Source organism: Strongylocentrotus purpuratus, unplaced genomic scaffold (assembly GCF_000002235.5).
Source record: "Strongylocentrotus purpuratus isolate Spur 01 unplaced genomic scaffold, Spur_5.0 spur5_scaffold_7, whole genome shotgun sequence".
Taxonomy (NCBI): domain Eukaryota; kingdom Metazoa; phylum Echinodermata; class Echinoidea; order Camarodonta; family Strongylocentrotidae; genus Strongylocentrotus; species Strongylocentrotus purpuratus.
Genome location: NW_022145613.1, coordinates 36,694,477 through 36,715,333, shown reverse-complemented (window position 1 = coordinate 36,715,333; position 20,857 = coordinate 36,694,477). Strand labels below are relative to the sequence as shown.

The 20,857-nt window shown below is 37.3% G+C and overlaps 1 protein-coding gene across 1 annotated transcript in view; it reads left to right on the top strand.

The window, feature by feature from the left end:
- The window catches only part of wnt1 (Wnt-1 protein), a 36,373-nt gene extending 18,011 nt beyond the window's left edge, over window positions 1–18,362 (top strand). The window contains 3 exon segments of the mRNA NM_001123500.1: window positions 1,801–2,066; window positions 15,419–15,684; window positions 17,189–18,362. Coding sequence (NP_001116972.1) covers window positions 1,801–2,066; window positions 15,419–15,684; window positions 17,189–17,674 — 1,018 coding nt within the window. The 3' untranslated portion in view covers window positions 17,675–18,362.
- The last annotated feature ends 2,495 nt before the right edge of the window (window positions 18,363–20,857 follow it).

Here is a 20,857-nt window from a genome sequence, read left to right as displayed (position 1 = left end):
ACAAATCCATTGAATCCAAAGAGATCAGAAAGAAAAATGACGCGGTTCCTTGCATGTGACACTCCAACTTACTTTCTACTAAACACTGCCATTTGTTTCCAGCTTAAACCCACGGATTATTTTTGTCGAAAGATTTAAGTTATCTAAAATATCCTCCTTTTCTCTCATTCTTTCTCTAAATATCTCGATGGTTCCTCTTTGTTTTGTTGTCTTCAAAGAGCAAAATAGTTTGAGGTTTGTTTTGTGTCAAAACGGTGATTTGTAAAAACCGGAAAGATTTGTTGGAAAATCCTCGAAAATGTCGGTTTTGACCTTTGCGATAGAGGACAAACTTGAGGAAGGTTAGCGGTATGGAATCATAGAAAGACACGAGGTACTAAGGGAATTAGACAATAACATTTAAAAAGAAAAATGAAAATATCTTCAAGTCCAAGTTACTTGTTCAAAACATTAACCAAGAAAACTGGTCATTTTTATACATCTCTTCTTTACCTTTGTAAGTTTGGAACAAAGAGAATGGAGGAAAATAAACCCTCTTCATTAAGGTTTCAGGTGGGACGACAAAATAGGGTAGACGTTATTTTAAAATGCATTTTGTGTTCCTTTTCTTGGGGACTTAATCCGCTCCTAAGATAACACAGGGTGCAAATATCCCTTTATCGAAATGAGATCAAAGTTATTGAAAAGGGAGAATGATAAGATCGTGAATTTCTGTCTATGTGTGATATACACGTGGTCCTCTTTTGAAAATCCAAAGCATCTCGCTTCCATGACAACGACAAACCTTATCTTAACTTCATAAACTTGTTGCACCCGTCATACACTCCAATAAGCCACTGGAGTACCCTCTTTATTACCAGCCATTAAGCTTAAGGGATTAACCAATAATCTCTCTGTAATCGTAGAGGCACGCTTAGGATCGAGGTAGATTATTGACGTTTGGAGTATTTGGCATTCTGGGTTTGCATGTGTTGCTGTTGCTGTCATTTGAATGTTAACTGTTGGTTCTTCGTACCTGCCTGCCATATTACTCAGCCAGTGTTTCCTTGAAAGTGTAGGAGGAATTCACTTGGCAAAGCTCGATCACGTATCCTTTTCACCGTACGAAGGTCGACCTACTTCAACCGTCACAGAATAGAAAACATTATTAAAAAAAGAAATCTCGTCTCGTCCGATATATCCATAACCACGATTTGCAAATTCTTTGTCATTTTTTATGATTTGGGAAGTATTTTTCCCCATGTGATATTTATCGATTAAACAATCCGTTATACTTGTAAACGCTTATTTCATGTTTAGTTGTAAACCGAAGAGGAACTTATGTATTTATTCATTTATTTTATTTTATTTATTTATTTTATTCTTTCTTTTTCTTTCTTTTTTACTTACTTTTCTTTTTAAACTCCAACTTGTTTTAGTTGCATACAGTCCACCGTTGGAACAAAATGTTTATTGAGAAAGACAAATGCTTTAAAACAACGCTGAGGTACAGTTATAGAATGTAATCATGTTGATGTATCTATGGAATTAAAATGTCAATTGTCCCTCAGCATTTTCTATGAAATTTTAAATGTAGATGTTCTGATATATTTTCACTTTGACGTTTTAATCATCTACTGTACTTTTAATTCACAATTATTCATCATAAAGTTTATTGTGTCACACCTGATATAAACATCACAATCTTTAATCAATATCCATCGATATCATGCAAGACCTTTGTTTAAAAACCTCAACCAATGGCTAAAGTCAATATTCCATGTTTTCAATATCTTTCGTTTTATATTTTTCTTTTGATAGGAGCATGGTGCTATCACCAAGTATGACGAACAGTGTGACAGACACACAAGGTATCATCAACATCATAGATCCCAAATTGAAGATTTTAAACAAACGTCAAAGAAGATTGGTCTCACAGAATCGAGGGACCTTAGCCGCTATTAACAGAGCAGTCAAGATGGCTGTATCAGAGTGTCGATACCAGTTTAAAGAGAGGAGGTGGAACTGTCCAACCTTTAACAAAGATAGAGGTCCAGAGAGTCTGTTTGGAAAGATTTTGAATAGTGGTAAGTAAATATTTCTTGATGCCTTAGTATTAAATTTTGTCACGAGGACGAGACCGACACCAGAACGACAACGGAACAAAATAAGTTGAAGGGTCTGTTGGTTTATAGAGTTGGTTGGGTGGTGTGACTGATGTATGAATGGGATATCGGGGCTTCGAGATTCAAAACAGGGGCATTTTAATGTCGTATCCAAACATCAGTTAACACAGGGTGGAATCATCCCTGGGAGGGTAGTCAAATTAAATCGTGATGCCCCCGTGCCTATAAAATTGAAGTAACAAAAAACCTCTCATCATTAGGGCTCTTTGGGATCGTGACGGGAAAACTCATTAATCATGGTAGAATATTCGATTGGAACTCCGCAAATACTAGGGCAACTGCCCCCCCCCCCCTCGCGTAAGAGGATGTTCCAGCATTTCACTTTCAAGATGCTATAGTATAGACTTTTTATACTATCAAAACATATAGGCTGAACATTTCTAAAATTTCTAAACCAAAAGGGCAGTTTAAAATGCAATATACAGGCCTGATAAAAACCCGATTTAAATCGGTTTCCCGAAAAATTATTTTTTATTCCCGATTTTTTTTTTCTCTTCCCGATTTAAAAAAAAAAAAAAATCCAGATTTTTTTTTTTTTTACCAGATTTTTGTTTTCTTCCCTATTTTAACCTGATTTTCCCGATTTCTCCCTTATTTTCTCTATTCTTCCCTATTTTGCCCCTTATTTCCCCCTATTTTTTCCCAATTTTCTTACTCAAAAGGGGGGAATGTTGTTAAATACCATTTTTTACCCGCGAATCCTCTTCTTGTTTTTTTTACTCAAGGGGGGGGGGGATGTTGTTGAGGGGAAAACAAAAAACCTATTTTTTTTTAGTGCTCACTATCACCCCTGAATATACCTCCTGTAGTTACTTCAACGAATTAATAATTGTGTCGTCATCATGTTGGTTCAGAGCGTTGTTGTTTTGCAACGTCCGGGAAATGCAATAATACTAAGCAAGAGATATGAAAGGATTACAACATAACATGACACATGCAGCATTTTCTGACATCGCTTGCCTAATGTTACTTCTTAAGAATTGGAAGGGGTCTTGTGAGTCACAATAAAAATAGGTGGTATTTCTTTTAATCCTTTCTTTACATCTTGTCGTTTGCGGAACCTCAGATAGCACTGGCGCTCGCCAGCTGTTCTATTTTAACATACCATACCATCTCACTCTCGCATACTCTAAGCATTTTCTTTTTATGGCGCCTGTTCACTTAATAGCGCGATTGCGATTGGAGAATAATATGATTTCAATGATGCTCTTGAGAAAGATAACGAAATCATTTTGGAACGGAATGATAGATAATTGATTTTATAAACAAAATTTGTGAAGTTGTAAATCAAAACGTAAATTCACGAAATGATTAAGAAAGATAATATGCAAACTATGAATTCCACCTCCTTGCAAGATGACTTTAAACAAAATCAAACATTCATGGCAATTTCTTGCTTTTATGAAATGTTTCATTGCATTTTCAGAATTCACAATCCTGGCTCTTAGGCTGTGATGGAAATATAAACCAGCGTAGACCATCTGTGTCGTCAAAAACAATATAGGCATAGCAAGAAAATGTGTCTAATGGGGAAGGGAAGGGGGGCTTTGAGATTTTTAAGGTTATTCTCGCGTATTATAGTGGATATGTAGAATCATTTCCACCCCTTTCAATCTTTTCTTCTGGTTCTGCCTTTGGAGTTCATGACACTCTAAACTAGACTTCTCTGCTTGTTTTTCAAAAGGATATATGACATGTGTTCATTTTTTGATGTGAACAGAGAATCAGGGGTCGTGTTTCGTCCTGAGAGAGAAGTAGTTTCTTGACATCAGTCGGTAGACTCTCCTCTATCATCTAGCCAGTCGTCAGAGAACCTATATTGCTAGTTGTCTGTCGTTAACACAAGATTTGTTTTCTTTCGATAAGTCATTACTGTTTTATTTATAATCGTGTAAATAGATGCCTCCAAATGGTCATTCGAAGAAGAAAAAACATTTGTTCATTACCAAATAACAGGTTGTACGAAGAAAATGCAATATTAAGCCCTTGTCCCTTAAACAACATTAAACTTAAACAACAAAAAATAATGTGTTTCAAAAGGAAATGGAATGTGAAATTCCTTACATCTGTTATCCGTTGAATTAAATTAAATATGCCACACTCTTTCATAAAGCTAAAACAAAGGCACCAAAACAGATACGGTAATGAGCTCATCCCTATTTTTATTGTACCTAACAATGTACCGGAGATGTGTTGCATCTTTTCTTTCATCTTAATCAGCATGTGGTTTTAAAATTATTTCTACTTTCTATTTTGTTTTATATTCATTACATGTCAAACAGTGACGATGAAGCTTAATCCCCTTCCTATTAAAATCTTATTCGGGTGTAAATGTTATTTTTAAATGGATGCCTCTCCACATCATACCCACTTCCTTGCCCCGCCTTCACCCCTCCCGTGGCACCATACCAAGGGAGCCTAAAATTGCTAATGAGACGGGGAGAACATTCAATACCGCAAAGAATGTATGGAAATCTTCAGTGCAAAACAATCAGTAGTCGTCCAATTAACGTTGAACTTTCACTATACCACCGTGGGCATGTTACCAACACGCGTTCATCCGAGCCCCAGAGTAGACAAACAAGCCTCGGGAAGAAGGAAAAAAACCTCACCAAGACATTCCCCTCCAAACTTGTTACTGTGTCAACCTTTCCATTTTCTTTTTTTCGTCCTTGCCTGCAAACTTCATCTGTTGCTGTCCTCACCAGCCCACCGCAGCGGGGCTGATGAGAAAAACCCATCAACCCAGCGCGAGCTCGCGCCGGGCACTCCCCGGCGAAATCTGCCGAACCTTTCGCTGAAAATGACATTAAAAACCCCTGCCCAAATCTAATTTTCTGAGAGAGTTCATGTCGTGAATTTATTAAGTCAGCCAGCGGCAATGACTTTGATTTCTGTCGCGAGGAAGACAAGTTTAGTTAGAGCGAGACATGTTCCGTATGTTATGACTTGAGACAGAGGAAAGATCGAGAGACGCGGTAAAACAGGAGGAACGAAATTCGCAGGGTGCGACGCTTAATAAATCGGGATTAAATGGGCACTTTTTCCAACGAATTGTGATACATATATAAAATGTGAACGAAATCAAACAACAAATAGTTAAAAAGTTGAGAAAATGAGAAAGAATAAATATTCATGTACCTAGAGATCAATGTGGTATAAACGCAAGAAACTATTTGTCATGTTTTTTGTTTTATCAGTGATCATTTCGATGAAGATCTCTCTGTGTCACGTGACCTAGAAAGTACAACGCTCATCCGACACCAGTCCAGATTATGAGTGACGTACTGTGGGTTTTAACCTACACACAACATCTGACACAAGTGATTCGAACTCAAACTCAATAATACACATCAAGAATTTATGAATTCACATTGCAGTGTTTGTCGATGATATATATTACGTGCCTCTTATCACGTAAAATGCCTAGTTATCATACCCCTGACCCAATAAGGTGAACCAAGAAGGGGGCAAAGCCACGCCCTGAGGTGTACTCAGACACCCCATGGTAGAACCTTGAAGAGAAAATCATTATGTCAGCTTCAATATATCTGTGATGTAACAGTTGAATCAACAGTTGATGAAATTGACCTTGTTCTGCTCGAAAGCTATTGTGTGTCAGTTTTCCAAAATGTCAAGACCTATCATCTCTTTCTTAAAAAATTGATTTAAATTTATAGCGCCAGATTGCGTTTAAAGCAGAAAACTAATTCTTTCTCATTTCTTTGAAGGTTATTACTTATTGAAACGAATTAAAGCTTACAGTGAGAGGAGCAAAGAACAAAATGTACTAAAGATGTTCCTTAATGACAGTTCCTTTGAATTTTTACTGTTCCATTTAGGATGTTGTTATTTTATGACGAAACGATCTTAGCAACTACCATCGTCACCACCATTAGCTCTAGCAATACAATGGAATTATTAACATATCTTTGCATCCTTGTCATCCCGTCTTCATCGTCTTTATTCACATTATGTCACCCTATTCATTGAATGTTCTCGTCTTGAAAACAATAGACCTACCACGTCGCAAAAGACGAAAACATCTCAACATAATCATGACGAAATTGTCAAGACATGTTTCGAAACTTCGTAGCATCTACCTAAACAAATAAGATGACTTCCCTTCCGAATACGACACTCAGGAAGTCTACTTGTAACAAAATGAAAATAAAAAGGATAATTGTTTTGTTCATTTCATTTCATTCATTGGATCTGACATGTTCCCAAATTGAGTTTTCTTGGTTATGTAATATAAAATGTTTTTCATCTGAAACTATTATGATGAATTGAATTACTGATGCTCAGTAGTAACGCATCTACTATCATCCTGTCTTCCACTCCTATACCCGATCATCTGTTAGTGTGTCTGAAGTATTTCATCTTGACTACACAGATGGACACGCATTTTTGGTCTCTTATCAAACCTGACAGTAAAGTTTGTCTCTTTTGAATCTGAAACTGGGCTCTCAATATTCACCTTCTCTTCGTTACAAGTTATGTCAACACTAACTTGCACGGGCTTGATAAGTCTGTTTCAGTCAGATGTCAACGTTCTAATATAGAGCGATGAAAGAAGCTCCCGTTTGATGTTAGCTTTTATCACCGGGATGTCTCGATTGAATATTTCAGAAGATAGTCGGGAGAAATCAGATCATTTGGTCCACCCGAGCATCGTTACTTTTGGGTCACGTCACAGATAGTCTGAGAAGTAACGAATTAACGACTTGTAATGTTGTAAATGTCAACAATAATTGTATCTTACTTTACGCTTCTTCTTAAGCTTAATTGTCGTGCTGAAACATTACGTGGCGCCCATCTACTTATTGCGATCACGTGATACATATAGTAGACCAATCAGTGTCCGTCATTACATGTTTAGTGATTCGCATAAGTATATATGTATGAATTGGTCAGTAACGATGGTCTGGTGATTTTATTAATGGCTATACAAGTGTCGACCATATCGACAAGTAGAAAAGATCACCCCCTTTTGAGGTTCCACTTATCATCACAAACTGCGATGTTATTGAATGATTAGCTGATCGGTTTCTAAATGAAACAGAAACTTGTTCTTCCATTATCACCCTGACTTGAGGTGTCAGATATTTCTCTTGTCTACCATTAGACCACCAGCTCAACGCACATCTTTGCAACAGCGTCCTAACGTCATTTGTAACATAATGTTTAAAATGGCGAGGAGTCAACTGAAAAACAGAAATCAGGATCTTGTAATTGTGCAGGTATTGGAGAATGGGTAAAAATGCAAATCAAATATCATCCAGAATATATACGAGGTTACATGGAGGAAAATATAGACACTCTAATGCGACCTAATATTTACATTTATGTGTTGGAGGGTGAGGAAAAGAGAAAGATCATATTTATTTAATCAAAATTTTCATTCATATCAAAGAAAAGAAGTCTTAAATCCCATTAAGCCATTAAGATACCATATTTAAACCATTACTTTTTTTACCCTGTCACAATGCCCTTTGGCATGTTCGGCAAGAAATTTTGAAACACGCCAATTTCTTGCTTCGTCATCTTCGGACCCGAAAATAGTTGCTCCAACATTCAAAGCAGATTACTCTCTTCACGTCTTGAGATGGGCGGAGAATGGTTGGCCCTTTAAAAAGTTTCAATTTCATTCTGACATCGTAGGAAGTGGAAAGCAATTTGTACACTGTAGCAAGCTCTCATTCACCTGTTACGCTCAATCACCGACCCTCTTTCCTCCCCGAGTTTTTTACCCCTTTCATTTTTTACGCGATCCTTTGTCGCTCCATCATTCAGTATTTCTGTGAGTGCGCGGAAAGGATATAAAGAGAATGGAAGAAAGAGAGAGAAAGAGTGTGGGAAACGGGGAGGGAAATATTGAAGAAAAGGATGCAGGAGAAGAAAAAAAAGTTGGCAAAGGATGGAAAGATGCCGGCGACCACCCCTAGTGACGGTGGAATGTGACGGGGCAACTTCCCCGGAGAACCGCGGCCTGAGTTGCGGTAATTGAGTCGCAAGAGAAGACAGGCATAGCATAGCGCTGAGAGAGACCGTTACACGGTTCTTACGAGCTAGCAGATTTTGGCAGGATGGCTGTTTACGAGACCGTCACTTTAAAGTCGACTCATTATGATGATTGAAACAAAGAAAAGGGGGAAGGAACTTGAAATTCCTTTGTGGTATGGGGAGGTTTCGGGGGTACAGCCCTGCATCATTATGGGCGTTTTACATTGTGTCAGTAATAACGCACCTTGGGACACCTATAGTCGTAGTTCAGGTAATGTCATTGCTGAAGTGCGATGTCACACTATTCTCATTTACTCACACCTCTTAAAGATCAAATCTTAAAGTTCAGCTGACCTGCATGCCATATCAACAATTTCCATGAATTGATTTTCGGCACCCATATGATTATTTTCACAGATAATTTCATAAGATGATAATTTTTTTAATTCAACTTTATTTATAAACGTGTCATAATATTTTTAAAGCAAATGTAATCAAGTTTTTCTTCAAAATGTAAGTTTTTTCATTGGCTTAGGAATACCTGAATATGACTTCACATGTATGAATTAAGAAATAAGCTAAATATTCACACTCAATCACTGTTAAAGATCAAGTTTTATAAAGGCTCATATTAATGAGAGTGGAATAACGTCGTTCAACAGTGCACTACGGAGCGCCAAGTGTTATCTCCTTTTTCTTGGCATTTGATTACTGCTACATGTGTTATGTGAAGAAAAAAAATATGAAAGAACGAGATAAATGCTGTCATAAAATTGAAACGATACATTTATTCATAATGGTATGAGTTTTGTCTGTCTATTTAGACCTAATCTCCACACTTAAGCTTAGACTTAAGGTTGGACGCTTTTAATACGATCACAAAAACTTTTACAAATCAAAGAAAGGAAAATGCTAACACCATTTTATATATTGCCTATAGAAATATTAATTAATACCTGTTCAAACGGCGCCTTACCAGTTACAACATCAAACTATGTTTATCATATGTAACATGTCATTGTCATGTTCACACGTTCAAATAGGTGAAGAACAATGCTATAGGAATGGCCGTAGGTTGGTTTATCGAAAGTCTTTGCGATCTCATGTTGTATGAATCCCGGCCAAGGAGTTTATCGTTGCCCGCGCGGTCGATGTCAATATTTTGGAGTTGGGGGAGGATGACGCAGGGAAATGTTGAAGTATTTCTCAAAAACTTGAGATCCTTTGGGAGGCTAGCGTTTTCACTACATGCTATGACATGGCAACCACAGAACCTTATCCCCTCTACACCCCTTTGCTCATCGACGCTGTGGTTAAGGGCGGTTTTTGACTGAAATATATCCATCATTTGACCTCATATTACAATGGAGCAACCCTTTCACATCTAAAAACTGCAAATTTCACTATTATTTCTATCCTATGTGAACGGGGTTTTATCAAATTTCTTTTCTTGGACAATGATTTTAATCCACCTCTTTATGAATGTTTACCAATTTGTGAGAAATCAGTCCGATTTGAGTATATTGCAAATATCCATACAATTATGATTACAGTATTGTTATTGTAACTTACTATTCCTATCATCTTTTTTGAGCAGTGTTTTATATGTCTAGTTTCAGAAAAAAGAAACGGATTGATAACACATTACTTGAAGAAGAAAAAACTACTAGTTTAGAGATCTCTCTTATATAATAACTGAAATTGTAATAGCTATGTAGAAATATGATACATCTCGTAAAGAGAAAGTCAGCGTATACTTCTCGCATGATACTTGAATGAGAAATGGGCCACTTTTAATCGATGCAAATGATTCACATCAACTCATCGCTGATTGATTACATAATCATGAGATGAAACAAATTCTAGAGTTGAAAGGAAAAATGTATATTTATTACAGGCATGTCATTATCATGGAATGTCTTTATATTTCAAAGCTTCAAAATGTAGATAGTACAGCCTCTCAAAACGATGAATAATTCTCTGTGGAAGAATCTATATCAAAGTAGGGAAAAACGGAAGAGTCATATGTCTAGATTTCTCGTTCAAGAGAAGGAATACGAATACTATAATAGGATGACGAAAGATGTCATAGAGTACGTTAACGCGTCACATATGTCTCTGAGTGGAAGACGTTTGGGTTGAAAATTTAGAGGAACAATCCTTGCCCGCTTAACCCCTTCTGACACCCTTCACTCGACCCTCTTGTTCCATAAAGTGGGGTTTAAGGATGGCTTGTCGGGCTCGATTCCTTCTCCACCTAAGCTACACTCTTCAGTCATCGCCATCACCAATGAAAAAGCACAGTGCTCGCGCCGTAACCCGGTATAAAACGGAAAAGCAGTCCGCTCTGGCGCCTTGTCGTCTGCTATGGTCTCCCGCCGGGATTCCAAATCAAGAAGAAATAGAAGAATAAGAAGGATAAAAAGGTGGAAGGTAACAAATCTAGGGGAATCTTGCTTCTTTGGTAGAGGAACGGTCGCTGCCGATCGATAGGGGGTCGTGAATATATTTGATAGGATTTTCGGTGATCTTAGTTACCACCGGAAAACAATTAGCTCAACGCTTCGACGAAATATTATTTTCACGCCTTTGAGGGTTCAATGTTTCCCTCCCTTCTTCTCTCCTTTGCTTCAAATTTACACTTGACATCCATAGACGAGAGTGCTGGATTGTCCATGATAAAACCCTGAAAGAGTAGGGTGCGTTCAGTTCATGGTCAAACGTCTCCAAACAGTACCGACTTATCTTCGTCACCCTTCGTCAACATATCGGCAACATACGCCTTGGCCGTCACCGATCAAAAAACTATATCGAAATTCTTCGTGTTATCCAGCTTAATCTGAACGAATCTTCAAGACCTACTACGCGTTGGTCCCCGTTAAGACTAGATGCATTTGAGAAACCATCTCGCAATTGGAAAGAGATAATGTGACACTTTAGCTAGGATAGGTTTTCGTGAGCATGACTCATGCAAAAATGTTTTGATATGGACGAAACTTGCGAAGGTGTTATGATGTATCCTGTCAGTCGCAGCTGTCGAAAAACGTATCCCAAGTTAGGTTTTGGAATTTCTATTCTAGACATCTGCTTAGAGAGTGTATGTAAAAGAGAAAGCGCAATAGAGAGAGAGAGAGGGGGGGGGGGGGTGAAGAAAGGGAGGTAGCGGAGGGTGAGGTACCCTTGGTTCGCTGTATCTGCCTTTTTTCTCTCTTTTTAAATTTCCATAATGGTTCAACTCGCATAATACTAAGCTATCCGTTATTACGATTATTAACCTAATAAGACCAATTAATACTAATTAGTAAAAAAAAAAAAAAAGACCAATTGTCTCGCAACGACTTGACCCAATGACCTTGGCATCACTAGTCCAGTGCTCAAACCACTCGTCTCCTTTTTAAGTGCCGACAGTCCTCCCGCTTTGCTTCTTTGAAGTTAACACCGTCGAAAATATCCGATTAAAAATCGGAAAGATATATCCACATTGACAAATACTGAATTTTGAAATATTTTCATGTGTTTTCTCTCTTGTGTGCGGATAACTTTTGTTGAACCCCGGGGCAAAGGGAATTCACCCCTTCCCCAATTATTTGGTCAATTTGAGCTGCTGAAGAGCGTTTGAACGAGTCATCGAGGTAAGACCGTGAAACACAGGAACAGCGAGAATTCGAAATAGGAAGTAGTTTCGTCACTGTCAACACCAATTAATAATCGACATTCAGATAGATTGCTTTATAAAATATGGCGGAATAGCGAAACATCAGCAAAATTTCAAGAGAATGGGAGTCTGATTATCATTGTGCGAAATCTAACTACATATATATTCGAGTAAATTAAGCTACGTGTATACAAAACCAAATGAATTAGACGATCTAATGACATTAATGCACGTATTAGTAATTAAGAAAGTTTAGAAAATCAGTGAACGACTGATTACTTTTTAAAACTCATTCCTAGTATAAACTTACCCGTATCGGCCTGATTTTAAAATGCATAACTCAAAGTTAAATGCACATACATTTATGAAAATGAAATGCCAAAGATAAGCGTTTCAAAAAACCTAGGAACACCTTCAATGGACCTCATTTCTCCTTTCATCCATAGCAACGAACGCTTAGAAGGAATACATCAACGCGCATAGGGCTTGGGGAAATAAATAGAGCATGGTATCCCCTTAATCCGTCTTCGAGGACACCGTAGACAAAGCGGAGCGAGAGGGAGAAAACTTCAGTCGAAAAGTTTGTTTACTATTTGGCGGCGAGCTTCAGTGTCAAAAGATGAGGAGGGGGAAACGGAAGGACGGGTTGATGTCTCGAGAGAGATGAAGTGTTCTTGAAGAAAAAAGAGTAAGAAGGGGTAGAACAGGGAATGAGAGAGAAAGAGAGAGAGAGAGAGAGGGGAGAGAGAGGGGGAGGGGTGATGGGTAAAAGAGGGTGAAGTGGGGAGGGAGGGAACAGTCATAAATATAGATTGGAGAAGTTGAAAAAGAGTGCTAATAGAAAAGCAGCCAAATTTACAAGTATTCGAGTTCAAGTTCAAGTTTAACTTCCCATGCATCACCAACAAACAGCAATTCACATATTCTTATATGTTCTACTCTTTCACCTCCTTCTTGACTGCTTTATTCTCCTCACTCTTAATCTCGAACTTCCGACCCTATTTCCCCCTTTTTCCAAAATAACTTCATGTTTCCCCTAAAAAGCTCTCCTGAGGTGTTCCGTTATCTTATCACATTCCAAATCTATGTTCTTCAAAATGATAGCCCCGATCTAAATGTGCTATTCTTTTGTGTCATTACAAATTCTGACCAGAATTTTTTTTCTTAATTGAACCATTTAACTTTTGAGTTGCCACTTTCACGAGTTATCATGATAATGAACCGATACCAAGCGAAGTATTCGAAGCATAACTATTATGACAAAATATAGGTAATTAATGATTAATCATGTTCAGAATTGTAGGTCTCACGACCAGTGGCGTAGACAGGTTCGTACACCTGGGGGGGATGACTCAGGGGCGGATCTAGCTTTTTGCTAAGGGGGGGGGGGTTGACCAAAATAATGACGATGCGGAGCATCGTCCACGAGCCGCGAAGCGGCGAGCCGATTTTTTTTGGGGTGTTTATTTGAACCCCGTAAGTGATGTTTTCCTGGCATCTATTAACACAATGGAGACCATAAAAAGCAGTGCATGATAACGTCTTTTTAAATCAAGTAACAGTTAAATACCCAGTTATATCCAGAGTTATCATGTGTTTGGTTAAGTTACCAGATGAGTTGAATATCTTCTCACAATATTTGCACTTGAAAGGGTTTCTCTCCAGCGTGCGTTCTTTTTTTTTTTCTTTTTTCTTTCTTTTTTTTTTTTTTCCCTTTTTTTTAAATTTGTTTTTTTGGGCCGCCCAAGGGGGGGGGGTTTAAACCCCCTAAACCCCCCCCACCCCGTAGATCCGCGCCAGTTTAATCTTGTGGTTTCCAAACCACAAGATAACCACAAAATACTTGTAAGATTTTCTTTTTTTTACCGTCTGAATTGGCTTTCACCGTGTGAATGCGGCTAATAACAATAAACACAATAATGATGAGGATTATTATTATCATCATCATAATTATTATTAATATTAATATTATAATTGTTATCATTATTATTATTACTATTATAATCATCATTATGACTTAATAAGTAAGCAAATATCATTCCCCAAAACCTGGGGGGGATGATTGTACATGCCATCCCCCCCACCTTGTGAGGTGGGGGGGGGATGCATCCCCCTCATCCCCCCCGTTGTCTACGCCCCTGCTCACGACATTGGAATGAGCGGTTTAAGAGTCTTATACATCTGATGTTGTTGACCATTTTGGTGTACCTTGTCCTCCTTGACTCATGCAGAACGGTCAACCTGCTCAAAGTTTACGAGCATCTCAAAAGATGTTGCCCTCTTTTTTCTTAAAATCCTATCAAAGTCATTGATCGGCGGCTAAATCTCTTTGTTTAAGAGAAAGGTAGAGTTTATTGAGATCTCTTGTCCGGTCTAACAACACCGCAGCCGATGCATATAGCCCCACGCATGCCTGGACGCGTTGTAACAATAATACAATCGACGTTCAAAAACACGTACGTGTGAAAATCGGCCCAACTGTTCAAAGAACCGACGTGTCTATTGATTAGATCAAATTCTTTTATAATCGTTCGCATTTTTGACACTTCAGTATCGCTTTTGACTATTTATATTACCCGCTTTAAATACAATTGACTGATTGAATAGAACGAACTAACACAATTGATCGCCAAAGAATTACTATCGCCCGCGTGTTCCAAGTATCCCGCAAGCCGCAACGAATTCGATTGCTCTTGATGCCTTATTCAGCGCTTAATAACCCTAATCTCCGTTAAGCTGTTATTGATACCTGTAACCTATGTCTGCCCAATGTCATCAAGAATGACTAACGGAGAGGGAATCTCTTAACCCGCTTTTAGAGGTTATAATCTTGGATAACGATTGTTAAACTGTCATGTTGAAAGGCAAGTCTTTCAATGACTCACCCCAACTTGACCCGGAACCAGTATCTTCCTGTAAACTTGGAGGAACGAAGTAGAAAAACACCCCTGCTCATCAAGATGGTGCCATCTTAATTCTGCACCACGCCTTACTTTCACTATGACGAATGCAATCATGAAAATGCCTCGTCATTAGTATAGAATAATTCGCCTACTGTTCGATATTTCCAAGGTTCAATATTATTTATGATGATAATTATCAAACAACACCTTTAGTTTGGTTTAATGTTGCTCATGTCTCTGATCTTCATTATCATTTTGTTGAATCTACCTAGCTAAAAAACAAAGAAACATGCCAACAATTTACGAATTAAGCTCCTAGTATTTAATGTTAATGTCAAAGCTCTTGTTTCGAAATACCGTATTGAACTAATGAGAATAATCATGTTCGACTGCTGTAATCTATCCGAAATTTGTTATCTTGCTTATTGTTATCACGCAAAGGATACACAACTGTAATTTGGTCACATTTATACAAGTAAATGTCAAATGGCATCGTCAGTTTCTTGTATTTTTTCCCTTTATAAACTGTTAAAAACGCTGACTAAGTTTGCGTTGTAGGTTGAGAATTTAAAAAAAGAAGATCGATATGGATTTATCAAACCAGCACCATAGCAAAGAGAGCTGAACCACAATGTATAATAATAAATTTAACATTCTTTCCCCTTGTTTCTCTGTCTTTTTCTGATCAGGTTGTCGAGAAACATCATTCATCTACTCAATAACCAGCGCAGCAGTGACACACTCCGTAGCGAGGTCGTGTAGCGAAGGAACGATCGAGTCTTGCACGTGTGATTACAAGTTCCGTGGTGACAGCGGAAACGATTGGGAGTGGGGCGGCTGCAGTGACAACGCTGACTTCGGCCACCGATTCGGCAAGAAGTTCGTAGACTCGGGCGAGAAAGGACGAGATCTCAGACATGCTATGAACCTACATAATAACGAAGCAGGCAGAAAAGTAAGAATACTTAAAACAAAACTTTCAGTCTGTTGTATAAATAAACTTGACGATTTTGAAAGAGAAAATTATGATACAACCCCAAACTTTTCAAGACCATACGTGTCTAAAAAAGTAAAGACAGCAGGTTGATGAATATACAAAAATTGTACACAATAATGTAGAAAAATATCAAGTTGTTGCTTTATGATCATTATTGACTATTTTGAAGCCAAGTTTTGTTTTTTTGTCATGAAACTTGGAAATTTGAGGCAGCTAATAATTGAGATTTACGAGACTGCCTGAGGACAAAAAGCCTGATGGGTTCAATTTTGACTTTCATGACTATAATTTCAGACAAATATCATTATGTCAACATGGTAAAGTTTTAATGATTTGAAAACATGGGAGGTCGTATCTTATGTACCTTCTTGGATTTATGTTCAAAGTGCATCTACCATCTTTTCTTATTTTACTACCTCGTTCGTCTTACTGGGATGTCTACCAGCGAAAAAAGGAAATTAAAATGGATCTTGAAACTATTCTCATGAAATAAGAGGCAATTTGGCAAAATGAGAAAAAACCGCGCGGAACTTTACACAAAAGCGAACCCGTATTCCAAATTGACGGTGTTTACTAAGCGGCTATTGAGAAGAGAAATAGGCGAAGTGACTAAAGCAAATGGGACCGCTTTTGAAATGAAAACGCTCTTAAAACGGTGCTTCTTTTCACCCGTTTCTCCTTCAAGAGATCGTAAAATCCCTCTGAAGTCTGTGAGCATGCCGCCTCAGCTTCTTGAATGGCGCTTTAGTCGAAATGATTGGAACCGCATCCTGTGATTTGCTTCTTTATAGTTCTTCACTATCAGATTTCCCATCTTCATTATTGAGTTGATTTTCTGGTAAATGTCGTTCTAAGAAATGTCATAATCTTACAATCATTACCAACTCTACAACTTAATATTACTGTTTGTTCAAGAAAGTTCGAATGGTTTTCTTTTTCATCGTTCTTTGCCCAACACTAAATTATTTGGGGTGTATACAAGTAAAGGCAGGTTTTTAGAGAAAAAACCCTCAAGGGGTAGAATGGGAAGTAAAATAAATGTATTTGGGGGAAAAGAAATTTACTATCACACTAAGAAATCAGGATGCAATTCTGCTAATATATCAGCACCCTCTGCCAAATACTCGTAGGTGGATGAGAATATGCACCCCGATTGCACCCTTGTTTGTTAGTAGGTAGTTCAGGGAATAGAAGGAATGGATACTTAATGAAAACTCCTTTAAGCATACTTATAAACATTATGAAGACATTAAGATCGCTAATACTTAATGTATAGACAAATATTACATTAATGATTAGCCAGTCAGTCAGATGCTTTTTCATATTATGAATGTACACATATAAATGAAGATGATTACATTTGTCTTTGTAATGAATACATTTTCTTTGAAATTCGAAGTTCAAGACTCCATATTAATAGTGTATTTTCTCTTTCTCCTTTCCCTTTCTCTCCTAACCGTAGACTGTATCCAGTGAGATGCGTCGAGAATGTAAATGCCACGGGATGTCGGGGAGTTGTACCATAGAGACATGTTGGATGAGACTACCAACCTTCAGAACGGTGGGTGAGCTCATCAAAGAGCGTTTCGACGGCGCCTCCCGCGTCACCATGAGAAATGACGGCAGTCCGAGCGACCGCGAAACCGAATCAAGCTTCGTGCCTTACAACCCATCTCACAAGCAGCCAGCCTCACGAGATCTGGTGTATTTCGAAAACTCGCCTGATTTTTGCGAGCGGAATGATAAGTTCGGCACGCCCGGAACGAGAGGGCGGGAATGCAACGCCACGTCACTGGGCGTGGATGGGTGCGATCTTATGTGCTGCTCGAGAGGGTCTACGACAACTGAAATCAAGGTCAAAGAGAGATGCAGTTGCACGTTTCATTGGTGCTGTAAAGTAAAATGTGAAGAGTGCACGTCGTTTCGGACCGTGCACAGATGCTTGTAGTCAAGGGAACCATGTCTGGTTTCCATGCAGGAGTACCAGGCGTGATGAAGAACTTGGTAATGACTGAACTGAGGTGCAGTATGAAATCTTGACTTCTACATGAAATGGCACTTCACATCAAAGGACTCGTGAACATTCGAAGATATTTCGAATCTCGATGGGCAGGCTATTGTTTTGATATAAATTATCAAATAATCAATATAAATGTTTCCTGTCCATCAATAGCCTGAAATACGTGATTATGAATGAAACCTTCTACACTTTGTTATTTAAGATCACTTAAATGAATGGTCATTTTGCAGCGTGTACGCAATGAGTTGGACTCTGTTCATGTCGTTTGGCAAAGGCACGTAGAGCGCAGACGTATATCAACAGCTGATTGGCTGGAAATCCATGTCACGTGACATTCTGTTCAAGCAAATCGAAGAAAAGCATGCACAAATGGAAGACGCCATAATTATTACCCGCATCGCTCTCTCAATATCACTCTCTCTGCTGTGGATTCACTTATGAAGCTAATAGTATATAATTGCATGACAATGTATCTAAGATAGTTATTATTTATGATGAATTTGTTTGCATACTTGAATTGCTTCCTTGTTTATGTTTATATGTGTATAAAGTGATTACTGCAGAGCAACGTGGAAAGGGAACGGTTCAAGTATACGTGATTTTATGTGGTACTACAGTACTAATGATAAAAAGAGTAAACTTGGGAGAATCCTTAGTATGACGAATACGAATACATTTTAATTGACAATTCAATCACGTTTCCAATCAGAATCAGAAAAAATGGTAACTGTTTCGGGTTATGATACTAAAATTAGTCTTTAGAGACGCTGTTATTCCGTGATTGTTCCGAGTAACGGCATGATGAATACATAGTGTAGGTGCTTATTATCACTTTGCCATGTTGGTAAATAGTGTTATATATTTCCCTTTGAGTGGTGATGATATATTTTAATTTTGGAATGAAATATCTTCGTATACAACATCTTTGTGACAACAAACACTCTCATCATCTTAGAGAGATTATATAAATTTGTTTAAGAAATGATATAGGTGCCAATGTTATCCTATATAGCTTCTTACACGGTGTGTAAGAATCGTTTTGTCGTGGTATTTTATTCTTACAACTTTCATTGAAATGTGTGCTAATGTTAATGAATATACAGAGCAGTATTATCACTTTGTTATTTTGTAAACCCAAATCAGAAATATTTCCTTTTCTGGTGCTGATAATGGAGCTATTTAGAAAGAAATTTAAATGAATTGCCAAATATTATACAATTATTTCAGAGATGAAACGGTCCATACATAATTAACAACAAATACAATGGTTGGTACAAAACATGTGACTACCGGTTATTCTAATCATTATGAAGTGTTATCAAAAGAAAATGGAAACGCTGAGGAAGTTGTATGACATTTTGTCTGGATCATGATTATCTGAATGCGTCATAATATGCTGTTTTTAATATTATTGAAATCATTCATAATGGCTACATATATATTTGAATGCATCTTATTTGATTTCAAACACAATAACTCTCTTTTGTTACGATATGAATAAAGATACATTTTTAATTCAGTTTCCTTAATAACGGTATCCAGCCTAAATGCGCGTCTACATAGGAGTCACATACATTACATAGCCACCTAGTCTTTTGTACCAAATTACACATCTGAAATGCTAAACTAATGATATAAAACGACAACTTTTTGACTATTAGAATTCTTGAATATAGCCTTAATAGCACTGGCCCATTAAAATATAGATAGTCAGATATGAAATTAATGCTATAGCTTTCAGAGGTAAGATTTATCAATGTTTATCAATTAATGTGTCATGTGATCCAGTTTTAATTATGCTGCAAGATATTAATGTGTGTACCTTTCCCTATTAACTAAATAGACACCTTGTGATGAAAAATAAACACACTTTTCTGGGCTAAATATATATAGCATATCGTCCCCATATATGTCAAATTCAAACTTACTCCACCATAACATTTTATTTATTTGAAACGTGTAAGCCATTGTTGATATGAGGTGGATTTGTCATTTTCAATTTTTTTTTAATGAAATTCATTTAACAGTATTAAAAAAAAATCCCCATTTAGTGACTGTTAGACAAGCCAAAAGATGAAATACTTATCGAATTATTATACCGAATTCGTCTTATGTAATGTAAAATGTATTCGATTTGTGATTATTTTGTATTGTATTATGGTGTATATAGTTTACACAAGGCTGATGAGTGAAAGTTGAATATATATTTTCGTAAAGAGTTCTTTTTATATTTGTCATATTGCTTTTACACGTTGTTTTCGCATCATAATGATAAAGGATGCATACCGATAAAAGAAAATGTGAAACAAACAATAAAATATTAGAAAAACGTACTGTGTGCAAGTTTATAAACCATAATGAGAATAAGTGCTGAAAATATTGTAAATATTTGTATGAGAAAAAAGAACCACTTGCCGGTTTGTGAAGCATTAAATATGCGATTGAATACTAACAAATCGATTTTGTATTTCTCTTTTTTTTAACATAGCTGAACGAGAAAGACTTGAAAGGAATTGTAGTAGGCTTTTAAATAATTTAAGTTGTAAACGAGGGAGAGAGTTAAAGAGAAAGAAAGAGATGAAGAAAGAGAGAGAGAGAGAGAGAGAGAGAGAGAGAGAGGGCAGGAAGAGGAGTGGGAAGCGCAAAGGGAAGAAAGTTTTATGAATAAAAGTAGAATGATTAGATTTACAAAGATGCGGACAACATGAATTTTAATGAGAGAGATTCTGACAAGAAAAGTAAACTCTGGGTAAAAAAATGAGACAATGAGGCCAAAATGAAGAGAGAGAGAGAGAAAAAAAGAGAGAGAGAGAGATAATGATTGAGAGAGAGGGGGAGGGGTGGGAATGAGAGAAGGGATTTTGGGAGGAAGGGGAGGAGAGATGCTTAGATGAAGAAAAGTGAAGTAGACAGACAAATTATAAAGAAAAGAATAAATATAATAATTTGAAATGAGACATATGATTATTTCAAGAGTCAAGAAAAAGACAATCACGTGGCAAAATGAAATTGTAAGAAAAAATTATTGTTTGAACTTTATACTATCTCATCTTCCATAGGCCATCTTCTAAATTAGGTCCAGACCTTATTATTTCTGTGTATGCTTCATAC